The sequence below is a fragment of the Trichosurus vulpecula genome, chromosome 2 (assembly GCF_011100635.1).
Source record: "Trichosurus vulpecula isolate mTriVul1 chromosome 2, mTriVul1.pri, whole genome shotgun sequence".
In the NCBI taxonomy this organism is placed as follows: Eukaryota; Metazoa; Chordata; class Mammalia; order Diprotodontia; family Phalangeridae; genus Trichosurus; species Trichosurus vulpecula.
This window is the reverse complement of record NC_050574.1, coordinates 290916702-290937362: the sequence shown is the minus strand read 5'-3', so window position 1 is coordinate 290937362 and position 20661 is coordinate 290916702. Positions and strand designations below refer to the sequence as shown.

Sequence of the window (20661 nt, the reverse complement as noted above, 5' to 3'; positions counted from 1 at the left end):
ACAGACAGGGCTCCAACTCTTTGAACAATACAACCACCTACATACACCACCAGACTGAGAGAGCACAGATACATTTGAGTAGTTGGGGGGCTCTGAACAAATGGCTGCTCAGTCCCATACAGGGAATCAAAAGGTCCTTCTTGTGAGCAAATCCCAAAACAAAATACCAACCTCAGGATACATGTACACTTTTAGCTAATAGGCTCAGAGCCAGAAGGCATCACAATCCTCTAACTCAGTGCCTAATTAGCTTAATACCAAAAGGTGTGAAAGCCTTCCTACAAGCAAGCCTCCCCTTAAACAAGCTCCTCTTAGGCAAGTTCCTCACCCAGTGAGTTCTGTGTACTCAAGATGTATCACAGCTGTGATTGAACACATGTGGTCACATAGGTCTATTAATGGACGGGGAAGATCTTCCTATTCCATTAACATTACACTGGGTGACTAGGAAGATTTGGTGGTGCCTTCCCTAGTAATAGGAAAATTAGGAAGCGGGGAAAGTTTGAAGGGAAGGGGGAGAAATAATGAATTCAGTTTTGGACATGTTGAGTGTAAGATGTCTGTGGTATATCTGGTTAAGAATGTCCAGTAGGCAGTTGTATATGTGAGTCTGAAGGTGAGGAGAGAGGTTTGGGTTAGATAAATGGATCTGAGAATCAAGGTAGAGATGATAATTGAATCCATGGGAGCTGATGTGAAATGAAATAACACAGATGGAGAAGAGTGTCCAGAACAGAGCTTTGAGGACACCTATGATTAGCAGGACTGAAGAAAACTCCATTAAAGGAAACTGAGGAGTGATCTGACAGATAGAAGGAGAACGAGGCTAGAACACTAGTGTGCTGAAAACCTATAAAGAAGAAAGTATCAAGGAAAAGAGGGTGATCAGTAGTGTCAGAGGCTGCCAAGAGGTCAAGGAGGAAGAGGATTGAGAAAAGGCCAGTGAATTTGTCCATTAAGAGATCATTGGTACTTTGGAAAGAGGTGACTGGTGTTAGAAGCCAGACTGTAGGGAGTTAAGTAGAGTGTGAGAAGAAAAGGAAGAAAAGGCAATGTTTGTAAACTTCTCAAGGAGTTTAGCCAGAAAAGGGAGGAGAGACAATAGATGGCAGGGACAGATGGATCAAGTGAGGGTTTTTTGAGAAGGTAGGGAGGCCTGGGCAGGTTTGTTATCAACAGGGAGGTAAACTAATATGCAGGAAGAGACTGAAGATTAATGAGAGATTAGAGATCCTAGAGGGAGCAATCAGCTGTAAAAGATAAGATGGAATGGGATCATTTGGGCATGTTGAGGGTTTGTCTCTTTGTGTGTAATGGCAGTGAAGGAAAAGATAGATACAGAAGGCATCTGAGTGATGTGAGATGAGGAAGGAAGATAAGAGAGGGCTTTCCGCAAATGGCCTTATTTTTTCAGGGAAATATGTTTCTCATCTGAGAGAGTGGGAGGAAGGAGAGATGAAAAAGTCTGGAAAAGCCATGGTGGTGAGTGGGATAGTGAATGAGTTAGGATGGTGATAAAGAATAGCCTTCCACCCGTGAAAGCCCAGTTAGAATTATGTAACATAAATTTGTAATTGACCGATTCAGCTTAATTCAGCAGCTTGTGACAAGGAGTAAAGTCAGGAGATTGTAGGAGTAGTCCAAAGCAAGAGCTTGGCAGGGCACGGTCATCAGTAGGGTAAGGGGTCAAGGAACTCGAGAAGAATAAGCTGAACTGGTTCACCAAGGAGTCAGAATGAGGAAAGGGGGAGGAAAGTAGATGGTGTGGGAAAGAACGAAGGGATAGAGGAATTGGAAGTCTTGGTGAGGTCAAAAAACATGATTTGAGGATGCTGGCAGAAGAATAAGTGTAATGATAGCTGACCATGGTCAGATAAGTATTTTCAGATTTAATGAACATGGAGTTTAGTGGGAAATGGCACATTTGTGGGTGACAGCAAATCAAGCACAAATTTTATTTGACTTGATTGAAGAAAGAAGTGTTGATGTAATTTTTTAATTCTGACAGAAATTTGTTAGTTATGGCTTATGCCCATTACGTTATTCCTACCTTTCCAGTCTTCTTACACTGTGATCCTAACATTGAGTATTCAAGCCACGTTAGGTTCTTTGCTGTACCACTACTATATCTCTCAGTTCTATGACTTCACACTGACTATATCTCTTGCTAGGAATGCTCCTCTATCTTTCGCAATCCCTGGTTTCAGACACCCAAGCCTCAAGCCCAATCCCCTTGCTCTGCAAGTACTATCTTTTCATAAAGTTTTCCTGATCCTCTCAGCTGCCTAGGATTCTTCCTCCCAAAACAACCTTGTTTTTATTTTGTGTATGTTACTTTGTATATACTCACGTATGTGCTTAAGTTCTTTCAGGGAAAGAACTGTGTCTTTGTATCTACGTACTTAGCACAGTGCCTGGACTTGGCCCTTAACAAGTGTTTATTGATTGTCCTACAATAGAAATGTCAATATTCTTGTGCCTAAAGGACAAAGCAAATAGGTTGTGATAGTTCTTTAGATCTGTGCATTTTGCATCTTTCAGGTCCCAAACTTGAATGAATTGTCTCTCAATGAATCTTCCTAAATGCCTTTGAACAGTTTCTTAGAAATTTCTCTTGTCAGGTTACCTTCTTAATGACTGTGGCATTGTTCTTTTACCCGTCAAATTTGTCTTTGCTGCTTTTTTGTTTGTGCTTAGGAAGCACTTGATTTTTCTCTCACCTTAAAAGCAAAAATCTTCTCATGGGAACATTAATTATAATATTCTTGAAACTGAGCTGAACCAGAGACTTATCTTCTGGCATCAGATCCTAATTATTTGATGGCTTTGGGTTGAGGAAGAGTCATTTGCTTTTATGCAGATAACGTATGTATTTGGTGTTTTAAACCATTCATCTTTTAGTTGATCATATTAGGAATTATTTGTAGTAGTCTAATCTAGATTAGTCATGCACAATAACATTTTACTTTAGCTCTTTTATCTTACTAGGCAGCAAAATGTTTGCCTCTGGACATGGCTTTCTACCTTTTAAATGCAGATATCCTTAAGAGTAGACCTCCATGATCTTATTTGGAGAGTTAAAATCGCATTTACCCTTGTGCTTAGTTTGTTGTTTTTGAAAGCAGTTTTAAAAAGCTTTCATCTCTTTTACTTCTATTAGAAATTGAATCTTGTTAGAGGTAAAATAATTGTCTTTATTCTATTTTTATGGTCCTCTTCCAGAGGGAGTGTTCTGTAGAGGGAAGCTGTTTGCAATTCTGCCCTTTTGTACTTCCCAGGAGCCAGCCCCTATGACAGAAGATCTGCTAGAAGAGCAGTCCGAGGTCCTGGCTAAATTGGGGACATCTGCAGAAGGTGCTCACCTCCGGGCCCGCATGCAGAGCGCCTGTTTGCTCTCGGATATGGAGTCTTTTAAGGTACACCCCATGGGTAGCATTCTATGGACTATTTTCAGCATTTCTAGGATGAAACTCTAAAAGTCAGCCCCTCCAAAGTAGCTGTAAAGCTGGAATAGTTATTTTATTTTCCTTAGGGACTTTGATTTTATTTGAGTTCTACCCCCTCCTCAAAGGACACACTCAAATCTATTTCACAAGGCTTAACAAAAAGAACTATACCACACTTCAAATAATTACTTGAAAGTTAAAAATGGAAACATTTTCATATGTGAACCTGGCAATTTCCTCCTTCTGTTTGTGGAGAAAAGTACACAGCTTCCAAACATACATGTTGCTCTGTTTAAATTAAATACATAAAAAATGAAAAAGCAAGTCATTTCAAACTATATATCTGAAATTTAAAAAAAAATTGTTCCTGAGTACAGTATATTTAAGGAATGAAAGAGATGGTATGATGTGCTGAGTTAAGACCTAGGACAGACCTATGTTTGAAAAGGACCTTAACAAACCCAAGCCATTTCACAGATGAAGAAAGGAAGATAAAAGGCTTTATCTGTGGCCGTTTAGGCAGAAAATAGCAGAGCCATGACTGAAGCCCAGGATTCCTGACTCCAAGTCTAGTGCTCTGTATACTATATCACACAGATGCCCATTGGGAGTGAATCCTGGACAACTCCGTGTCATTCATCATCTTAACCAATTGCTATCCATGATAAAGGTTTGTTGTTGCTGACACCACATCCTTTAGAAGCCCCTTTCGTTGGCACCCGGGTAACATGCTCCCATGACTTCCATATCCTCACAGGAGGGTTTCTTAAGCTAAAGGGAAAACTAAACAGAGGACTTAAGAGACAAACATAGATGAACAAGGGAAAATGGGCCATTTTGGATTCTTCTAAGAGCAGACCACTTTCACCTTATGAGTGACTGTATTTTATTTTTGGTTTTGGTTTTCACCTTCTTGGAACTTCTCTATTAATGCTTTGAGTGCAAAGCTATTTGCTATTGTTGGCATTTTGGTGTTGAACTTCCAAACAGGAAGAATAAAGCAGAATGATGAGGTGGGGGAAATAACAGAAAAGGTGACATTTGCAGCTTTAGTCCTCAAATTAATATATTGATGCAAGTTTAGCAAAAAGAAAAATACTTCTGTGCTTTAACATCAACATTTTGTTGTCAGCAGGTTTGCAGCATATACTTGAAGTACTATTATCTTATATAAATAACATGTCCTCTCTTCATCTTCAGGCTCAAAACTAGACTTACTTTAAGGTTTCTAGTACATATAATTACTAATTCTATATCTAGTAGATAAAGCTTCTTATTAGTCAATTTGATTTCCTTAATCTTGAGAAATTACAGTTTGAGTTTCAGTCCCAGAACAATTTATGTGAATGGTAATTGGGTACATAAAGAATTATTCAGTGGTAGATTGTAATTTTAAACTGTTTACCTAACAGATTTTACAGTTATTTTCAGTTTATGTCAAGTTGTGATTTCTAAACTTACCAAATAGAAATGTTTTCCTTCTTTCTCTTTCTTTCCTTCTTTATCTTCCTTCCTTTCTTTCTTTTCCTTCCTTCCTTCCTTTTCCTTCCTTCCTTCCTTTTCCTTCCTTCCTTCCTTCCTTCCTTCCTTCCTTCCTTCCTTCCTTCCTTCCTTCCTTCCTTCCTTCCTTCCTCTCTCTCTCTCTCTCTCTCTCTCTCTCTCTCTCTCTCTCTCTCTCTCTCTCTCTCTAATTTTCTTATTTATTTTTGGGGGTAATACTGGAATAAAAAATTTAGTGTTTTAGCACCTGACTTATTCTAGGTAAAAAAATCCAACTTTCATAGTTAAATGGTATAAATAATAAAAATGGGCTCTTGGTGAAAGCTTTTTTTGTAGAGTCAATATCAGTACCTGTTGGTTTTTAATTTTGATTGTGTGGATTAAAAAAAATTGGGCGGGGGGGTGTTTCATTCTAGGCAGCCAATCCTGGTTGCTTCCTGGAGGATTTTGTGAGGTGGTATTCACCTCGGGATTATGTTGAAGAAGAAGTGGTTGATGAAAAAGGCAATGTGATTCTCAAAGGAGAGTTGAGTGCCCGAATGAAGATTCCTAGCAACATGTGGGTAGAGGCCTGGGAAACAGCTAAGCCAGTTCCTGCTCGACGGCAGAGGAGACTATTTGATGACACTCGGGAGGCAGAAAAGGTAATTGATGATAGGATCTGTTTTTGCAGAATATTAACATTATTTTTGCAGTATTTGATTCTCAGCTTATTATACTGTCATGAGAACTTGAGCACACTTGAGAAGCAAAGTGTCAAATTCCAACCAACTAATCCCCCAAAGTAGCTTTTTTAGGGATGTGAAATCGGATTTTTAAAAAATTTTATTTTTACCTTTGGAATGTAATTATAGTTACGAATTGACCGAGTGATAAGGAGTACATTTGACATAAAAAATGCATGCCATTAAGCCAAGGTGTGGCTTTTCATTTATCTTTATAGCTTTATTCTAGTGTTGGAGGTAGCTACTCATCATCCCACAGTTTTTGCTGACTTAGTGAAAAAAAAAATGGTAGGGTTTTTTTGTTTGTTTGTTTTGACCTTTTTTCCATAGGGACTGTATACAAGTCACATTTCTAGGTTGGAAAAGTTTTTGGAATATTCATACTTGGACATTTGTAATTAATTTTTGTTCACAGGAAGAATGTCTTAGGCATTTGTGAAATGAGCTTGATATTCCTTTACTAAGGATTGTTTTGCATATCATGAACACAAATAGGGAGAAGCTGGGTCAAGTATTTTGCACCTCCAACCATAGCAATACTCAGTGTTATTCACTTTGCACATTTTCTATAGGTGCTGCACTACTTGGCAGTCCAGAAACCTGCAGATCTTGCAAGGCATCTCTTACCTTGTGTGATCCATGCAGCTGTACTCAAAGTAAAGGAGGAAGGTAAGTCATTCATTTGATTGGTTAATTGTACATTTTTCAAATTAAGATGTATTTTTAATTTATTTGATAATGGGTGTGGTGTTTTTAAAAACAGAAACTCTGGAAAACATTTCTTCAGTTAAGAAAATCATAAAGCAGATAATATCCCATTCCAGTAAAGTTTTACGATTCCCCAATCCAGAAGACAAGAAATTGGAGGTAAGTTCCTCATGTAGTCATATGTTCTTGCCAAGTGCCTTCCTTGCTTTATAGTAATTTTTAATAGTATTTTTTTCCAATTATATGTAAAGACAAATTTTAACATTCATTTTTTAAAAATTTTGAGTTCCAAATTTTTTTCTTTACTCTCACCTTTCTAAGAGGGTAAACAATTTGATATAGGTAATATATGTGCAATCATGTAGAACCTATTTCCATATTAGTCATGTTGTGAAAGAAGAAACAAATAAAAAGAAAAAAGCACCAAAAAGAAAAATAAAATGAAGGTAGTATACTTTGATTTGCATTTAGATTCCATGGTTTTTTTTCTGGGTATGGATAGCGTTTTTCGTCATGAGTTCTTTGGGATTATCTTGGATCATTGTATTGCTGAGAATAGCCAAGTCATTCACAGTTGTCCATCATTCAATATTGCTGTTCTTGTGTACAATGTTCTTTTGGTTCTGCTCACTTCACTTCGCATCAGTTCATGTAAGTCTTTGCAGATTTTTCAGAAATCATCCTGCTTGTCATTTCTTATAGCACAGAAGTATTCTGTTACATTCATATACCACAATTTGTTCAGCCATTCTCCAATTGATGGACATCTCCTAAATTTCCAATTCTTTACCACCAAAAAAAATAGCTGCTATAAATATATTTGTACAAGTAGGTCCTTTCCTCACCCTGCCCCCACCACCCTTTTTAAAAAATCTCTTTGGGATACAGACCTAGTAGTGGTATTGCTGGATCAAAGGGTATGTGCAGTTTGATTGGCCTTTGTTCTTCAGAATAGTTTGATCAGTTCACAATATAGTAATTTTTAAAGGTTTTGCTTCTTGTTTTTGTTCCTGTGTATTTATTCTTTCCAATGTATAGGAAATCATCCATCAGATTACTAATGTGGAGGCCACCATTGCCAGAGCACGTTCGTTGAAAGCCAAGTTTGGAACTGAGAAATGTGAGCAAGAGGAAGAAAGAGAAGATCTGGAAAGGTAAGGACCACATGGCCTGTCTGTATTATATATGAGTGCTGATGGAGAAAGCAACAAATCCTATTTCAGTGAAATATCCCATGAATGGAGTCATGTAGTAGAAGTGTCATTTGATAAGATGACAAGTTTCTATTTCTAGCTCTGCTGCTAACAAGCTTTGTGTCCTTGGGTCAACCACCTTGTGTCTCTGAGCATCACTATAATGAAGGAATTGGATTAGATAATCTCTAGGGACCTTTCCATCTTTACTATTCTATGAATCTATGAAATATTATTTGAAAATAGTACTATATTAGCAGACTATTATAGCCAAGAACTGAGAACACCTGGTGAATACAGAGATTTTATGGCATTTCTTTTGGGCATAGGTTGGTGTAATAAGAGGGCAGAGTTTATAATCTCAAAGAGGATCATAAACATGTCTGAAAGGTTCGGAATCGCCGGATAGAAGAAACTCTCAAAGTAGAAGGCAGAAGAATCAAAACATTTATTTAGGCTCAACAGTAACCAACCCATGAACCAGCAACCCCATTTTGATATGTTGGTCATAATCTTCCAGGCCCAATAGGTACGCCTTGAAAGAGTAACCAGGAGGCTACAGAGAAACATGATTGCGTAAAGCAAAATCATGTTTCCCCCTTGATGGTAATAAGATTACCCACTGGACTGAAGTCTTTGTTCAGCTTCCTCCCGTAGATCAGCTCTGCTGCTGGCAGCTCCTGCCTCAGCTGTGTCTGTTTCTGAAACTGAAGCTGCAACTGAAACTGACGATGTAACGGTCGTAACTGCCTCTGTAACGGTCGTTGTAACTGCCTCTGGCTCCAACCGGAAAAGGAAAGAGAGGAAGAACTCTCCGAGCTGTCCTCTCCCCTCTTATAGGGTCTCTGACATCATCAAGCTCCGCCCAAATGACCAGGGCCGATTGGTTCCTGAGTTGGCCCCTCCCCCTAGGGTAGACCAGGTTCTGGAGCTAACACCTCCCCTCAGCCAGCCCCATGACTCCCCACACAGGAAGCCGTCTGCCTCCCGGCATGCTCCCCGGGCCTCCTGCCCCGGAAGAGCAAGCCACAGTGTCCAGAGGCTCAATGAGGCAAGCTGAGCCATTCAAAGAAAACAAAAGCCATTATGGCTACACTCCACCCCATGTTATAGGATACATAATCTAATCAGCCATGTATCCTAGAACATACATTGTGATCCAATTACAAAGGAAACTAAAACATATCATTCATTATAAAGCAAAACATATCATTCAGTAACATTCCCAAACATTGGTTAACGATTCAAATGCGATCCACCCCTAGATCCCAGCAAAATAATCTTTTCAATCAATCATCCCCAAAATAATTATTAATAATTCAAATGTCCACCCCTAAATCCTTGTATCCATTACATAGGATCAATAATATCATAACAATAAAACAACACAGCAAGGATAACACAAAATAAGTAAACAGAACACTATCATCATTTCCACCCCCCTTGAACGATTGGGGCTCAAAATCTTGGGGTGAGGGGTGAAGGTCTCATTTTCCATAGCTTCTTCATGCTGAAATTGGATGTAGAGATGGCCCTGCCCCCAAAAAGTCCCATTCCAGAGGTCATTTCTTTAAGGAGCTGGCAGGAATTCCAAGAATGCTACATGCTTAGGCAGTCACCGGAAAGTGCAGGGTGCTTAAGCCTGAAGGAAACAAAACTAGCAACAAGGTTAGCCAAAACAAAGGACAAAAAGAATAGACAAGTATGGACTATAATTCTTCAAATAAATCATCTCAAGTTTGGTTGAGATTTCAGTTATGCAAAGATCCAACATCAGAGCCAAACTCAGGTGGGAAATGTTTCTTTTCAAAAGGAACATAATGAGGAAGCCAAGAGGATCCCACCCTAGATATAGACTAAGATTGTCCTCCCAGCCTTTCCCCAAATGTACAAGTTTTCATCCGTTGATCACACAAGGTCACCTTCACTCTGAGTGGCTTGTGGGCTTGCAGGAGCAGTTCTTATTTCCCTATTTCTCGTGTTATCAAGTCCTCTATACATTCTGTATAATTCATTGGTTGGAATTCCATCTATCATTTCAAAACCTACCCCTGCTCTCAATAAAGTAGTAAACATTTCTTTCCTTGTTACTCTCCTTTGGCGCCAAGTTTGCTGGTTATACACTCTTCTCTCTCGAGGAGATCTATCCCTTCCCCAGTCACCTAAGTCATATAACTGTAAAATCTTATTTATCACTGTTGTAAGACGGCTCCCTACTTCTCCAAGCAATAAATTCAAAATTAGTTGTTTATAAGCAGGGGGAGCTGTCCTAATTATTAAATTCCTATGAGACAGTCCCATTGGATCATTGTAATATTTGTCTGCAGTTCCTATCATAATGGCAGTCTTCATTACCTCCTCCTTTAGTCTCATGATACAATCTCTAAGTGAATACCAGGGTCTGTGCTCAGTGGGCCACATAGAATCAGTATCATATCTCTTATTGCATCCCACAGCGGCTAATGCCAACAGAGTAGTCCTGCTATCACCATCTCCTTGCTGATGATGTTCCCTAAAAGCTTGTTGAACTAGAGGATCATGGCTGATACCTATGAATCTCATGCAGTCTGTCCCATCTACTGATATTCCACCGGCCCCTTGATCACTGAGTCTTACCATCCAAGATATCAATGGTTCTCCTATTCTTTGGCTGAATCTACTCAAAATATCTGTGACCTCTTGCGGTGAGAAATCTTCCTGAATTTCCCTTGTAACTGAATCTTCACCTCGGGTTTCTGTCTTCCTCCTTTGTATGGGTCGAGCCCTTGTCTGATCATTTAACCATCTCCTATTCTCTGTGTGAGGCACATCCTGAACCCCAGTAGTGTTTTGTGCCTCAGCCGGCTCTTTCTGGGCTGGGTTGAAATGCACTCTGGGCTTTTTTGGTCTCCTGTTGCTCTTAGCCACATTAATAGAAAAGTTCTCATTTGAGTCAGTTTGGTCTTCTGCTATCTGAGATTTCCCTTCTTCCTGTGGGGTAGGAGTGCCCCCATGTCTTTCACTTAATCTCAATCTTTCGTATACTAGCCGGTAGGCTGATAACACTATCCAGCTTTGCCTAGATAGTGATGCCCCTGACTGAATCCCAACTTCTCGTAAACACTTTTCTAAATCCCTAGGATCTCCTTTCCGTAGCCTTGGTTCCCAGTTTTCACAGGGTCCAGCTTTTTTAGCCAATTCTTTTGCTAGGGAGGAATAAAATGGATCCTCCCATCCTGGGATATTTATCTCCTCCTCTGGAATTGTTCTGCTTCTAAATAGAGATCTTATACCTAGCGATCCTGTTCGTGACGCCAAATGTAATAAGAGGGCAGAGTTTATAATCTCAAAGAGGATCATAAACATGTCTGAAAGGTTCGGAATCGCCGGATAGAAGAAACTCTCAAAGTAGAAGGCAGAAGAATCAAAACATTTATTTAGGCTCAACAGTAACCAACCCATGAACCAGCAACCCCATTTTGATATGTTGGTCATAATCTTCCAGGCCCAATAGGTACGCCTTGAAAGAGTAACCAGGAGGCTACAGAGAAACATGATTGCGTAAAGCAAAATCATGTTTCCCCCTTGATGGTAATAAGATTACCCACTGGACTGAAGTCTTTGTTCAGCTTCCTCCCGTAGATCAGCTCTGCTGCTGGCAGCTCCTGCCTCAGCTGTGTCTGTTTCTGAAACTGAAGCTGCAACTGAAACTGACGATGTAACGGTCGTAACTGCCTCTGTAACGGTCGTTGTAACTGCCTCTGGCTCCAACCGGAAAAGGAAAGAGAGGAAGAACTCTCCGAGCTGTCCTCTCCCCTCTTATAGGGTCTCTGACATCATCAAGCTCCGCCCAAATGACCAGGGCCGATTGGTTCCTGAGTTGGCCCCTCCCCCTAGGGTAGACCAGGTTCTGGAGCTAACACCTCCCCTCAGCCAGCCCCATGACTCCCCACACAGGAAGCCGTCTGCCTCCCGGCATGCTCCCCGGGCCTCCTGCCCCGGAAGAGCAAGCCACAGTGTCCAGAGGCTCAATGAGGCAAGCTGAGCCATTCAAAGAAAACAAAAGCCATTATGGCTACAGTTGGCTCTGTTCGAAGGTCACTTCAATCAAATTCTGTGATTTTGAGTATTTAGTAGAGCTTTACATGTGTTCCTGGCTTGAGTTTATCTTAAGTCTTTTGCTGAATGAAATTCAGCAAACCACCTTGCCCTTGATACCTTCCTTGTCAGTAAAAAGAGTAGGCTCCTATCAAGTAATTCATCTCCAAGCAGCAGTATGTGAATTAGTGAACAGATGGTGCATGTCTGGTGGTTCTGTGCCTCTGACTCTTCATTAGTTCCACCATACATTATCTGTGATATATTTTTAGGAGCACAGTGACATGCACATAATGGTGCAATTTACAATTGAGACTTTGTCCAACAAGAGATGTAAAAAAACCCCACGAAACCACCCTCTCCTGAGAAAAGAGTGAGAACTGGAAAGATGAAGCTTTTCTATTCTAGACAAATAAAACTTAGTTATCTTAACAGTTGAATTCATACTTTAGTGTATAACTTCCCAAGCTGCTATTTTGTAAGAATATGTTGAATATTTCTCCTTGAACTTTTGAATAAAGCTAGTTTTTTTTCCAGGTTATATGAGTTATCCAAAAAGCAGTAAGGTTATTATTGATTTCAATTTTAATTTAAAATGTCAGTCTCTATTGGTGACAAGATTTCCACTCTAGTTTTGGTGGATTTTGCAAGCATCCATTTGAGGTCTTCTTGTCAAGAAAATTAATCTAGTAGAATTGATACAACTATGAACTGAGCTATTCCATGCTTTCATGATTTGTTTCATGCAGGTTTGTGAGTTGCCTCTTGGAACAGCCTGAAGTGTCAGTCATTGGTGCGGGAAGAGGACATGCTGGGAATATCATTCATAAGCTATTTGTGAACGCTCAGAGGGTATGCAAGATTGTTTATTTACTGTGCCGTAGGCCTTTTCAAACATCTAAATCATTTATGGAAAAACATTTCTGTCTTCTGAATGATGCCAGTATCCAGCAACTTATGTGTTTCTGAATCTGTGCATTAGCTGTGAATGAGTGCAGAGATTTCTGTAGCCTTGTGAGAGAGAGTGTGTGTGTGTGAGTGACAGAGAGAGAGCAGGGCATGAGAAGGATGCTGAAAAGTCCTCACCTAAATGTTTGCTCTGGGCCATTAGTTCCTATAAAAATTTAATCCGGTTGCCTACTGTATTGGCCTACTTTGTAAAATAAACATTTTTAGGACTTGGTGGATCGTCATAGATAAAAAGGGCATGGGACTAAGCATTACTGGAAGAAACTAACATTTAGTCCTTTAGTTACTAGATAATGCAGTCCAGGTGTGTGCTTGTTCCAGATCAGAATAAAGTTTTTCCTACAACTGTTAAACCCTAATAAAGCCATCAACAAAAATTTTAGCAAATGAGTTAAATAATAAGCTTAAATATTAAACTTAATCATCTGCTTCTTGGAATGGAAGGAACTTTTAAGAATGGTAATGGGCTACATATAAATTGGTGGTATTCATGACTTGATTGTCATGTATATTATTTTAATAACAAAACAGCCTTCCAATATGGTGGTCAGAGGGAGGCCACATGGGCAGTGTAGCGCATAGAGAGCTGTCCTCAGGTCTGGAAGACTTGGGTCCAAGTGCAGCCTTTGACCCACTTTTTATATGGGACCCTGGGCAAATCACTTCACTCCTTAGCTCCCCAGGCAACTCTGCAAGACTGTAAGATGCAAAAGAGTTGCCAATCTGCATTGGTAGAGGGAATTTGCTCACAAGGGCTTCTCTATACCAATGAAATCACAGATCAGAGTCCTCATTCCCCCAAAACAAGTAACCTGAAGGAAGCCAAATTTCAAAACTGTAGCATTAAACATTAGACAGTACCCTCGATACATTTAAAACTACTGAGCTTTGAATATATTAATGTTGAATTGATGATAATAATACTTGACACAGGTTCTCTCTCTCTCTCTTTCTCTTTTTCTCTTTCTCTTTCTCTCCTGAGTGCTTGACAGGAAAGATATTTTTATATTTTAAACAGCTGTCATTATCCCAGGGGTAACCCTCATTTCAGGGCCAGTCTTTTGAGGCTTAGTGATACTTAGAAAAAGCACAGACTAAAAAAATGTGCTAAGTGCATGTCTCCTTCCTAGGGATGACCCAACTTTGACTTTTCCCAGAGTCAAATGAGAAGATAACTTAATGTCTTTACATTATGGAAAAATAAATTTTAAATTCTTTATCATCTATTTAATGCTACATTTTGATTTTACATGGTTAAGATCATTCATAACTTGTTTTTTAGAATGAGCAGGTTAGCAAATATCGAAAAATGTGATTAATTAGGGGTGAATTCCCTAAATTTCAAAATCTCTCAGTAGAAGTTGAGGATTTCATGTATCCTCATGAATCAGTGTCCTAGAAGACAATAGAAGCTTCTGTTTAATTTATTATTTTATTTCTTGGCACGCAGTGAAGTGCTTCGTTTTTACCCTTAGCTAGACTTTTTCCAACACACTGGCCAGAAGGACACGAGCATTTCCCCTAGTCATTGCCATGTTTTTTTCCCCTTGGTATTTTGCAGTATATCTTCTCGCTGCTTTGGAGGATATCATTTGCAATCTTAGGCATTTTAAAAAATCCTATGGATTATATATCTTTGTGGAAACTGGTATGCACTGCATGATGTTAAGAGAAATTTTTAGTTTATAGTGAATGCTCAGAGAATTATGAGTCAGAATCATAAGTATCTGGTTAGTACATTTTCAGGATTATAGGGGAAAATCTTAAGCAAAACATACAACTCTTTTTCTTTTAATAATTGATAAACAATTTATGTATTTTAAAGTTCAATTTAGACTGTTAAAAATCTGAGTTTTTAAAAACAGCAGTGAAGTGACCAGATTTCAGGAAGGGCTTTCACGGCTTCACTAACCTTTCTTGTCTACACAGCAGTGTTCATGTATATTTTACCCTTTTCCTAAAAATGGTAAAATTTAAATGAAGTTCATCAGATTGTTTCATATCGAGGATAGTAATTCTGGTATGTGTTCATATATTCTGCAAATGAATCCAAACGACTTCATTTTTCTTGAGTCTTGCTAAAGTTCTTTAACACTAAGTTAAAGTAGCTTTTAAAATTCAAGAGATGTATATTTCCTGAGTCGCAAACACTTAATTTCTCACCTATGCTCATCTAGTGGAAAAACTAGATTTTTATTGTCTCAATTCCTAATTAGCCAACATTAATTCCTAACTTTCCCTATCCCCATTGGGCTGTCAGTTGCATGGAGTAAACATGAAATAGAATGTTTCTGTTCTATTTGGCACCTTTTGTATAAACTGTATGTGTGTGTGGTGTACTCTTGTTTGTCCCAATATTCTTTTGACAGGAACATATTCCTGAATACAGTGCATGCTGCCTCTGAAACAATCGTGAAATCTCTCGTTTATCCCCTTATAAGCCATCTTGTTTCTCTTTCATCACTGTTTCTTTTCTCACCCTTTCTCAAGCTGACTGAATCTTCTGATGAGGTAACAAATAGCCTTTGTCCCTCATACTCTTCCTTTCCATCCCTCTAACTTCATATAGGCCATTAAGACTAATCACTTCTCTTTTTCTTGGTCCGGATCTGTGGTGTCATTGGTGTGAGGAAACTCCCCCTATCAGTGCAGATTGGCAGCTGTTCTGTAGCTTAAAGTCTTAAAAAGTTTTGGGGGCATGGACACTGGGAGATTGTGACACTTGCCCAATGTCACATAGCCAGCCACTTCTTTAGAAGTCTCAAATATTTGCTTCTGGGTGTCCTCCTATCATATTGTGATTTTTGTCTCTTCTTTTTCAAAAAAATGTTTTTCCCATGGTGGTAGATTATTTAAAAGTACAGGAGATTGATTTCAAACTAGAAGAACATATCTAAATGCAGAGTCCATGAAAGAAGCACATCCCTTTGATACTCAGAACTTTTATAGGGCTATGTTTTAGTGGCTGCCATCATGTGGCAGCAACTTCACTTACTTATGGACCATGTGAGAGATCTCTACAGAGAAACCAAATTCTCCCTGATGAGTTTGGACCTCAGAAAGAAGAGATCTGAGCTTTGAAAGGATGGGGTTGAATTTCTGTGTTCAGTAGTCTCCTAAGGGAAGTGTCTTCGTCACACATATCATTGAGGAGTCTGGGGTAACAGACTTCAGCAATTCATGGGAGAAGTGCTATTAGAGTAGCTAGCCATAAAAAAACCCAAGGGAAATGCAGTTTCATAACTCTTCACTCCTTTGGAGAGCTGAACCTGCCCATCTCTTTACAGAATCTCCGTTTTCCTCCAATTTATATTCTTAGGCTGTTGCCATATTTCAAGCTTCTGTGTTGTGCTAGTCAGTAACCATAGCATAGCTGAATGCATCAGTGAGTAATGTGAAACATTTCAGTGTCTACTATCATGTTTAATCATCTGCCCTTTAAAAAAAATTCTGAGTTCAGCCTTTGATTCCCTTCTGAATTTCACATCTGATTCTATTTAAGGCTGCAAGCATGGCTCCAGTGGAGGAGGAACTGAAAAGGACAAGCTCTTCTGAAGAACGGAGGCAGAACTCAGGGTCAGACTTCCCAGCCCCTGCGGGCCGGGAACTTATTTTGCGTACGACCGTTCCCCGGCCTGCGCCCTACTCCAAAGCTCTGCCCCAGCGCATGTACAGTGTTCTCACCAAGGAGGACTTCAGACTTGCAGGGGCCTTTTCAGCTGACACCTCATTCTTCTGATTATTTTTTTTTAAGAGGTATCTTATGGATGTCTTCAGAGGTAATGCTAAACTCTTCTTCTTTGAGAGGGAGGGAGAGTGTGCCAGCAAGTGACAGACGGCATGGAGAGGACACTGTTCTGTTGAATGATCAAGAATCACCTTTCAGAGAATTAAACCAGCATCTGAAAGATTCACCTGCATCAAGCTGTGGTTTTGATGTATCCTGGTGGGAACAGAGGAGATGTCAAGAGGCAGCCAAGCATTTTAAATGCTTAAATGGATTGAGAGATTTCTGCCCAAAGAGAGAGCCCTGATCTAGCTAATTTAAAGAACTGAGGTAGCCATGTACTGTGCAGGAGCTCAATCTGGAAAGGATACAGTACACATTCTGTTCCTTCCCATGACTGTTCTTACAAAAACAAGGCATTACCCCACACTCACCATAAATGTAAACACTAGATAATTGTATTTATTACTATCAAGTATAAAAAATAGGGAATTTACTCAGATTTCTGGATATCTTGGTTGTGTCTTCATTCCACAAAATCTTCATGGATATTTTAAAATTGCTTAATCTCTTGTTCATACAATCACTCAGTGGAAATAATTGATTATACTAAACTCTTGATGTGCTGTTTTGTTGGAGTTTTGGGGTTTTTTTTAAACCCCAGCATTTCATGTAGTTGATCTATTTTTCCATAGAACTTTGCCCTAAATGGATTCTTTCTGGTAACTATATATTAAGCTTCACTGAAAATAGCTTTAAATATATCCTTCAATTTTTTGATACTGTACTAATGTACTAAAATGTGATCCAGACCAAAACTTTGTGTAAAATACTTCCTTGTAGGTGTGTCCTCACTGCCCCTTGCTGTACAGTGTGTCCTTGTTTTCTAGTTGCTGCCTTCACAGTATGTCTAATGGAGCAAGGATGGAACACACACTGTGAATGTAACCTGGTATATGGAAAAGATCATGCAGTCAGTAAAATTTGAATGTATATACTTATGTCATGAATAAAATTATTTTAAAGCAATATTTTTTGGGGGATGTGTTAACATCTTTCTTGTATGTCAGAATGCTGCATTTACCTTAAATCTGTCTGTGGCCCTAAAATTCCGAACTCCTTCCAAATTCATAATATAATCCTGTATAGCAAAAATATGAACCTTGCCAATGAACCTTGGAGAATAGCACCCGCAGGCTGCTTGCGGCCCGCCAGAGGATTTCAGGTGACTGGCAAAAAATGTAGGGTTGCCACTGCACATTCTCCTATTTGTCGTGCAACCTGTGGCAACCAACTATCATTAGTCTGTCTCTAGTCTAACCTATCTATGGGCAGAACAAGTTTAGGCTATCTTAATTTTGGCCCCTACCTACTGCCAAGTTGTACAGGTCTGATATAAGAGGGTATTTTGGGTTTTTTTTGTTTTTTTACTTTAAATCAAGTCAGATAGAATAGAACACTGACCTTATGCAAAGATTAAATCGACTTTTGGTCATTACCTTTATTAGCTGTGAAGGCTCTTGATTACTTTTAGTATTATCTCATTTAGTTTTTATTTCAGTAAAAGGTCCTATAAAATAATACCTAAATCCAAATCGTAGGCTGTTTTCCTGAGTTTTCCTTTCGTGAGGTAATAATATGGGCTGAAGGCTTCAGAGAGGGCTGCCATTCTTTTTTTTTTAATTATTCATTTATTGTATTTTTCCTTTTTAAATATTAAGTTCCAAATTGTCTCCCAACCCCTACCCACATCCACTGAGAAGGCAAGCAAAGTGATATCATTTATACATGTGAAATCATGTAAAATATATTTCTACATTAGCCACATTTCTCCAAAAAAACAAGAAAAACAAAGAAAGGGGGGAAATCATACTTTAATTTCCACTGAGTTCGCCAGTTCTCTCTCGGTAGGTGGATAGCATTTTTTCATCAGAAGTCTTTTGGAATTGTCCTGGGTCACTGTATTGATCAGAGTAACTAAGTTTTTCACAATTGATCATTATTAAAACGTTGTTGTAACCATGTACAATGATCTCCCTGTTCTTCCCACTTCACTTTGCAGCAGTTCATAGCGGTTTTGGAGGGCTGCCATTCTTAACTTTTTTTTTCTAATCTATTTGAAATGCACAAAAATTTTATTTTGATAGTTGACTATAAGGAATGCTAGCTTGCCTTCATCTATATACTCTGTTGCTGAGGATGGAATTATGTAGGGAGATCCTTTGTCTTCCAAGCCCCACTGGTAATATCTCAACATTGCCTCGTATTTACATAATAACTCCCCTTTATGTAGCACTGTCACATTTACCAAGACCTTATCTCATAAGAGTCCTGTGTGCTAGGAAATCTCTGTATCAATGCTCAAGAATTAAGGGCCTTGCTTAAGTTTTCTCAGTTATTAAATGGTAGAGCTTATCTTTAAGCCCCCATCTCCTGGTTACTAGCCCAGTGCTTTCCCTCACAGTGCTCTTTGCCTTTGCCATACGGGAGCATTATGTAAAGTTTTCAACTAGATAACTTGAAAAGCATAGGGGAAAAAAAGGTTCAGAGAAGATGTAAAAGATGAACTGAACTGGCTAAAAATGATAAAGTTGAAGAATTTTATTTTTTTTAGTGGCATTTGACTACTCATCATTTCCTCTGACTTCCCAAAAGAAAGAGAAACTTGGTGAACCTAAGAAATTCATGTTGAACAGTGAAGACAGATGATGAAATAACTAACCATGGGAAGCTGTGAAATTACTTTCCTTTGAAGTTTTTTAAAATCAGAAACGATGCATCAGTTTGGGATGGGCAAAGTGCTGTCTTGCTTCAAGATAGGGTGTAGACAAAATGATTACCAGTTCTTTAAAGCCCCTCAAATGTTATTTTTTTCATATGAGCCATTCTCTGATCTTACCCTTTCTAGCCTCAGTGCCTTTATAAATTGGCCTCCCTGTTCCCCTTCCCTCCCAACTCAACACGCAAGCACAATTTCTGCCTTTGAAATCATTGATAGGTTCATAGACATAGTTGGAAAGTACCTCAGAAGTCATCTAGACCAGGGCTTCATAAACTTTCCACTTGAGACCCCTTTTCACCTTTTTAAGAGTTTAGGCAGTTTTCTTCGGTGGTGTGTGGCCTGAGGGCATGCACAGTGTAAGGTGTGCATGCTTTGTGTTCAGAACCAAGGCTGCAGTGAACAGGGCAAGAGCTACCAGAAACACCTTGGATTCATTATGCCTTCGATTTTTAACTAATTTTTGGTCGGTGTGCATTCAGAAACCTTTTACTGTTGCCAAACTTTTCATAACCCCATATGAGGTCATGACCCGTAGTTTTAAGAAGTGCTGATCTAGACCAGTGGCTTCATTTTACTGGTGACAGCTGAAGCCCTGGGAGTTTTAAGTGAGTTGTCCAAAGTCACAGAGGTAGCCTGTGTTTTGAGCCCAAAAAGTACCATTTATCTAGCAGGCTTTTCCTCATACTTCCTCCTGCCCTCTCACAGTTTTAAATGATCTCCTCAAATCTCAAATCACTATCTGAACTATCTGTGGCCTTAGAGCCTGTATATTCTCTCTTTCTCTTATACCTGCTATTAGATTTTTCTTTTAGATGAGCTGATTGAAGGTAAAGGACTGTCTTTCTTCATCTTTGTATCAATATCTATGCTAATACACTGTACATAGTAGGTACTTGATAAACCTTCTTAAATTCAACCTCAACAGATAATTATTTGGTGCAGTCTGTAAATCAGTTACTAAATATGCTTAAGTCTGAGCCGTCAAATGGTAAAAGTCAAAATAAGTACCAGAGAGATTTGGAAAAGTAGACTGATTGTGCTCCTTCTGATTAGGACTTAGAGGAATAAAGCAAAAATGTACAAAATGGAAATGACTTAGAGGCAAAGAAGTTTACAGAATTTGGGAGTATGCCCTACAAAGGCTTAAGTTTTCCCCTTTTTCATAGGAATTTAATCTAATCCTATTCTGCCTCAGTTTCATTATATTTGCAGATGTTCAGTAGGCCTCACCCAGAAGGAGGTATTTGACCTAACAACAGCTGTTGCAAAGCATGTTGAAAAGTCACTGGATATTGAGAATAGTAACTAAACCTGTAAATTTTTGCTCAGTTAAAACATAAAAATCTTTTGAGTTTGGACTTTGTTTTAAAGCTATCAGTATTTATTTCAATGATTCATGTATACATATGTTCCCAGTGGGGATTACTAAGGATGGGAAAAAGAAGAAAATGGAGGCAAATTGAGTGCTTGGAGGGAAAATATCTGATACTGAGAGTATTCATAATACCCATCAACAGCACTGCTAGGTATGTAA

At 39.0% G+C, this 20661-nt stretch overlaps 1 protein-coding gene across 1 annotated transcript in view; it reads left to right on the top strand.

Annotated features, from left to right (window-relative positions):
- Positions 1–17376, top strand: part of RAB3GAP1 (RAB3 GTPase activating protein catalytic subunit 1) — a 102408-nt gene extending 85032 nt beyond the window's left edge. Inside the window, exons 18-24 of the mRNA XM_036744727.1 lie at positions 3279–3416; positions 5363–5590; positions 6244–6340; positions 6435–6538; positions 7418–7533; positions 12399–12501; positions 16121–17376. Coding sequence (XP_036600622.1) covers positions 3279–3416; positions 5363–5590; positions 6244–6340; positions 6435–6538; positions 7418–7533; positions 12399–12501; positions 16121–16357 — 1023 coding nt within the window. The 3' untranslated portion in view covers positions 16358–17376. The remainder of the gene's footprint in view (positions 1–3278; positions 3417–5362; positions 5591–6243; positions 6341–6434; positions 6539–7417; positions 7534–12398; positions 12502–16120) is intronic.
- Positions 17377–20661: the final 3285 nt, after the last annotated feature.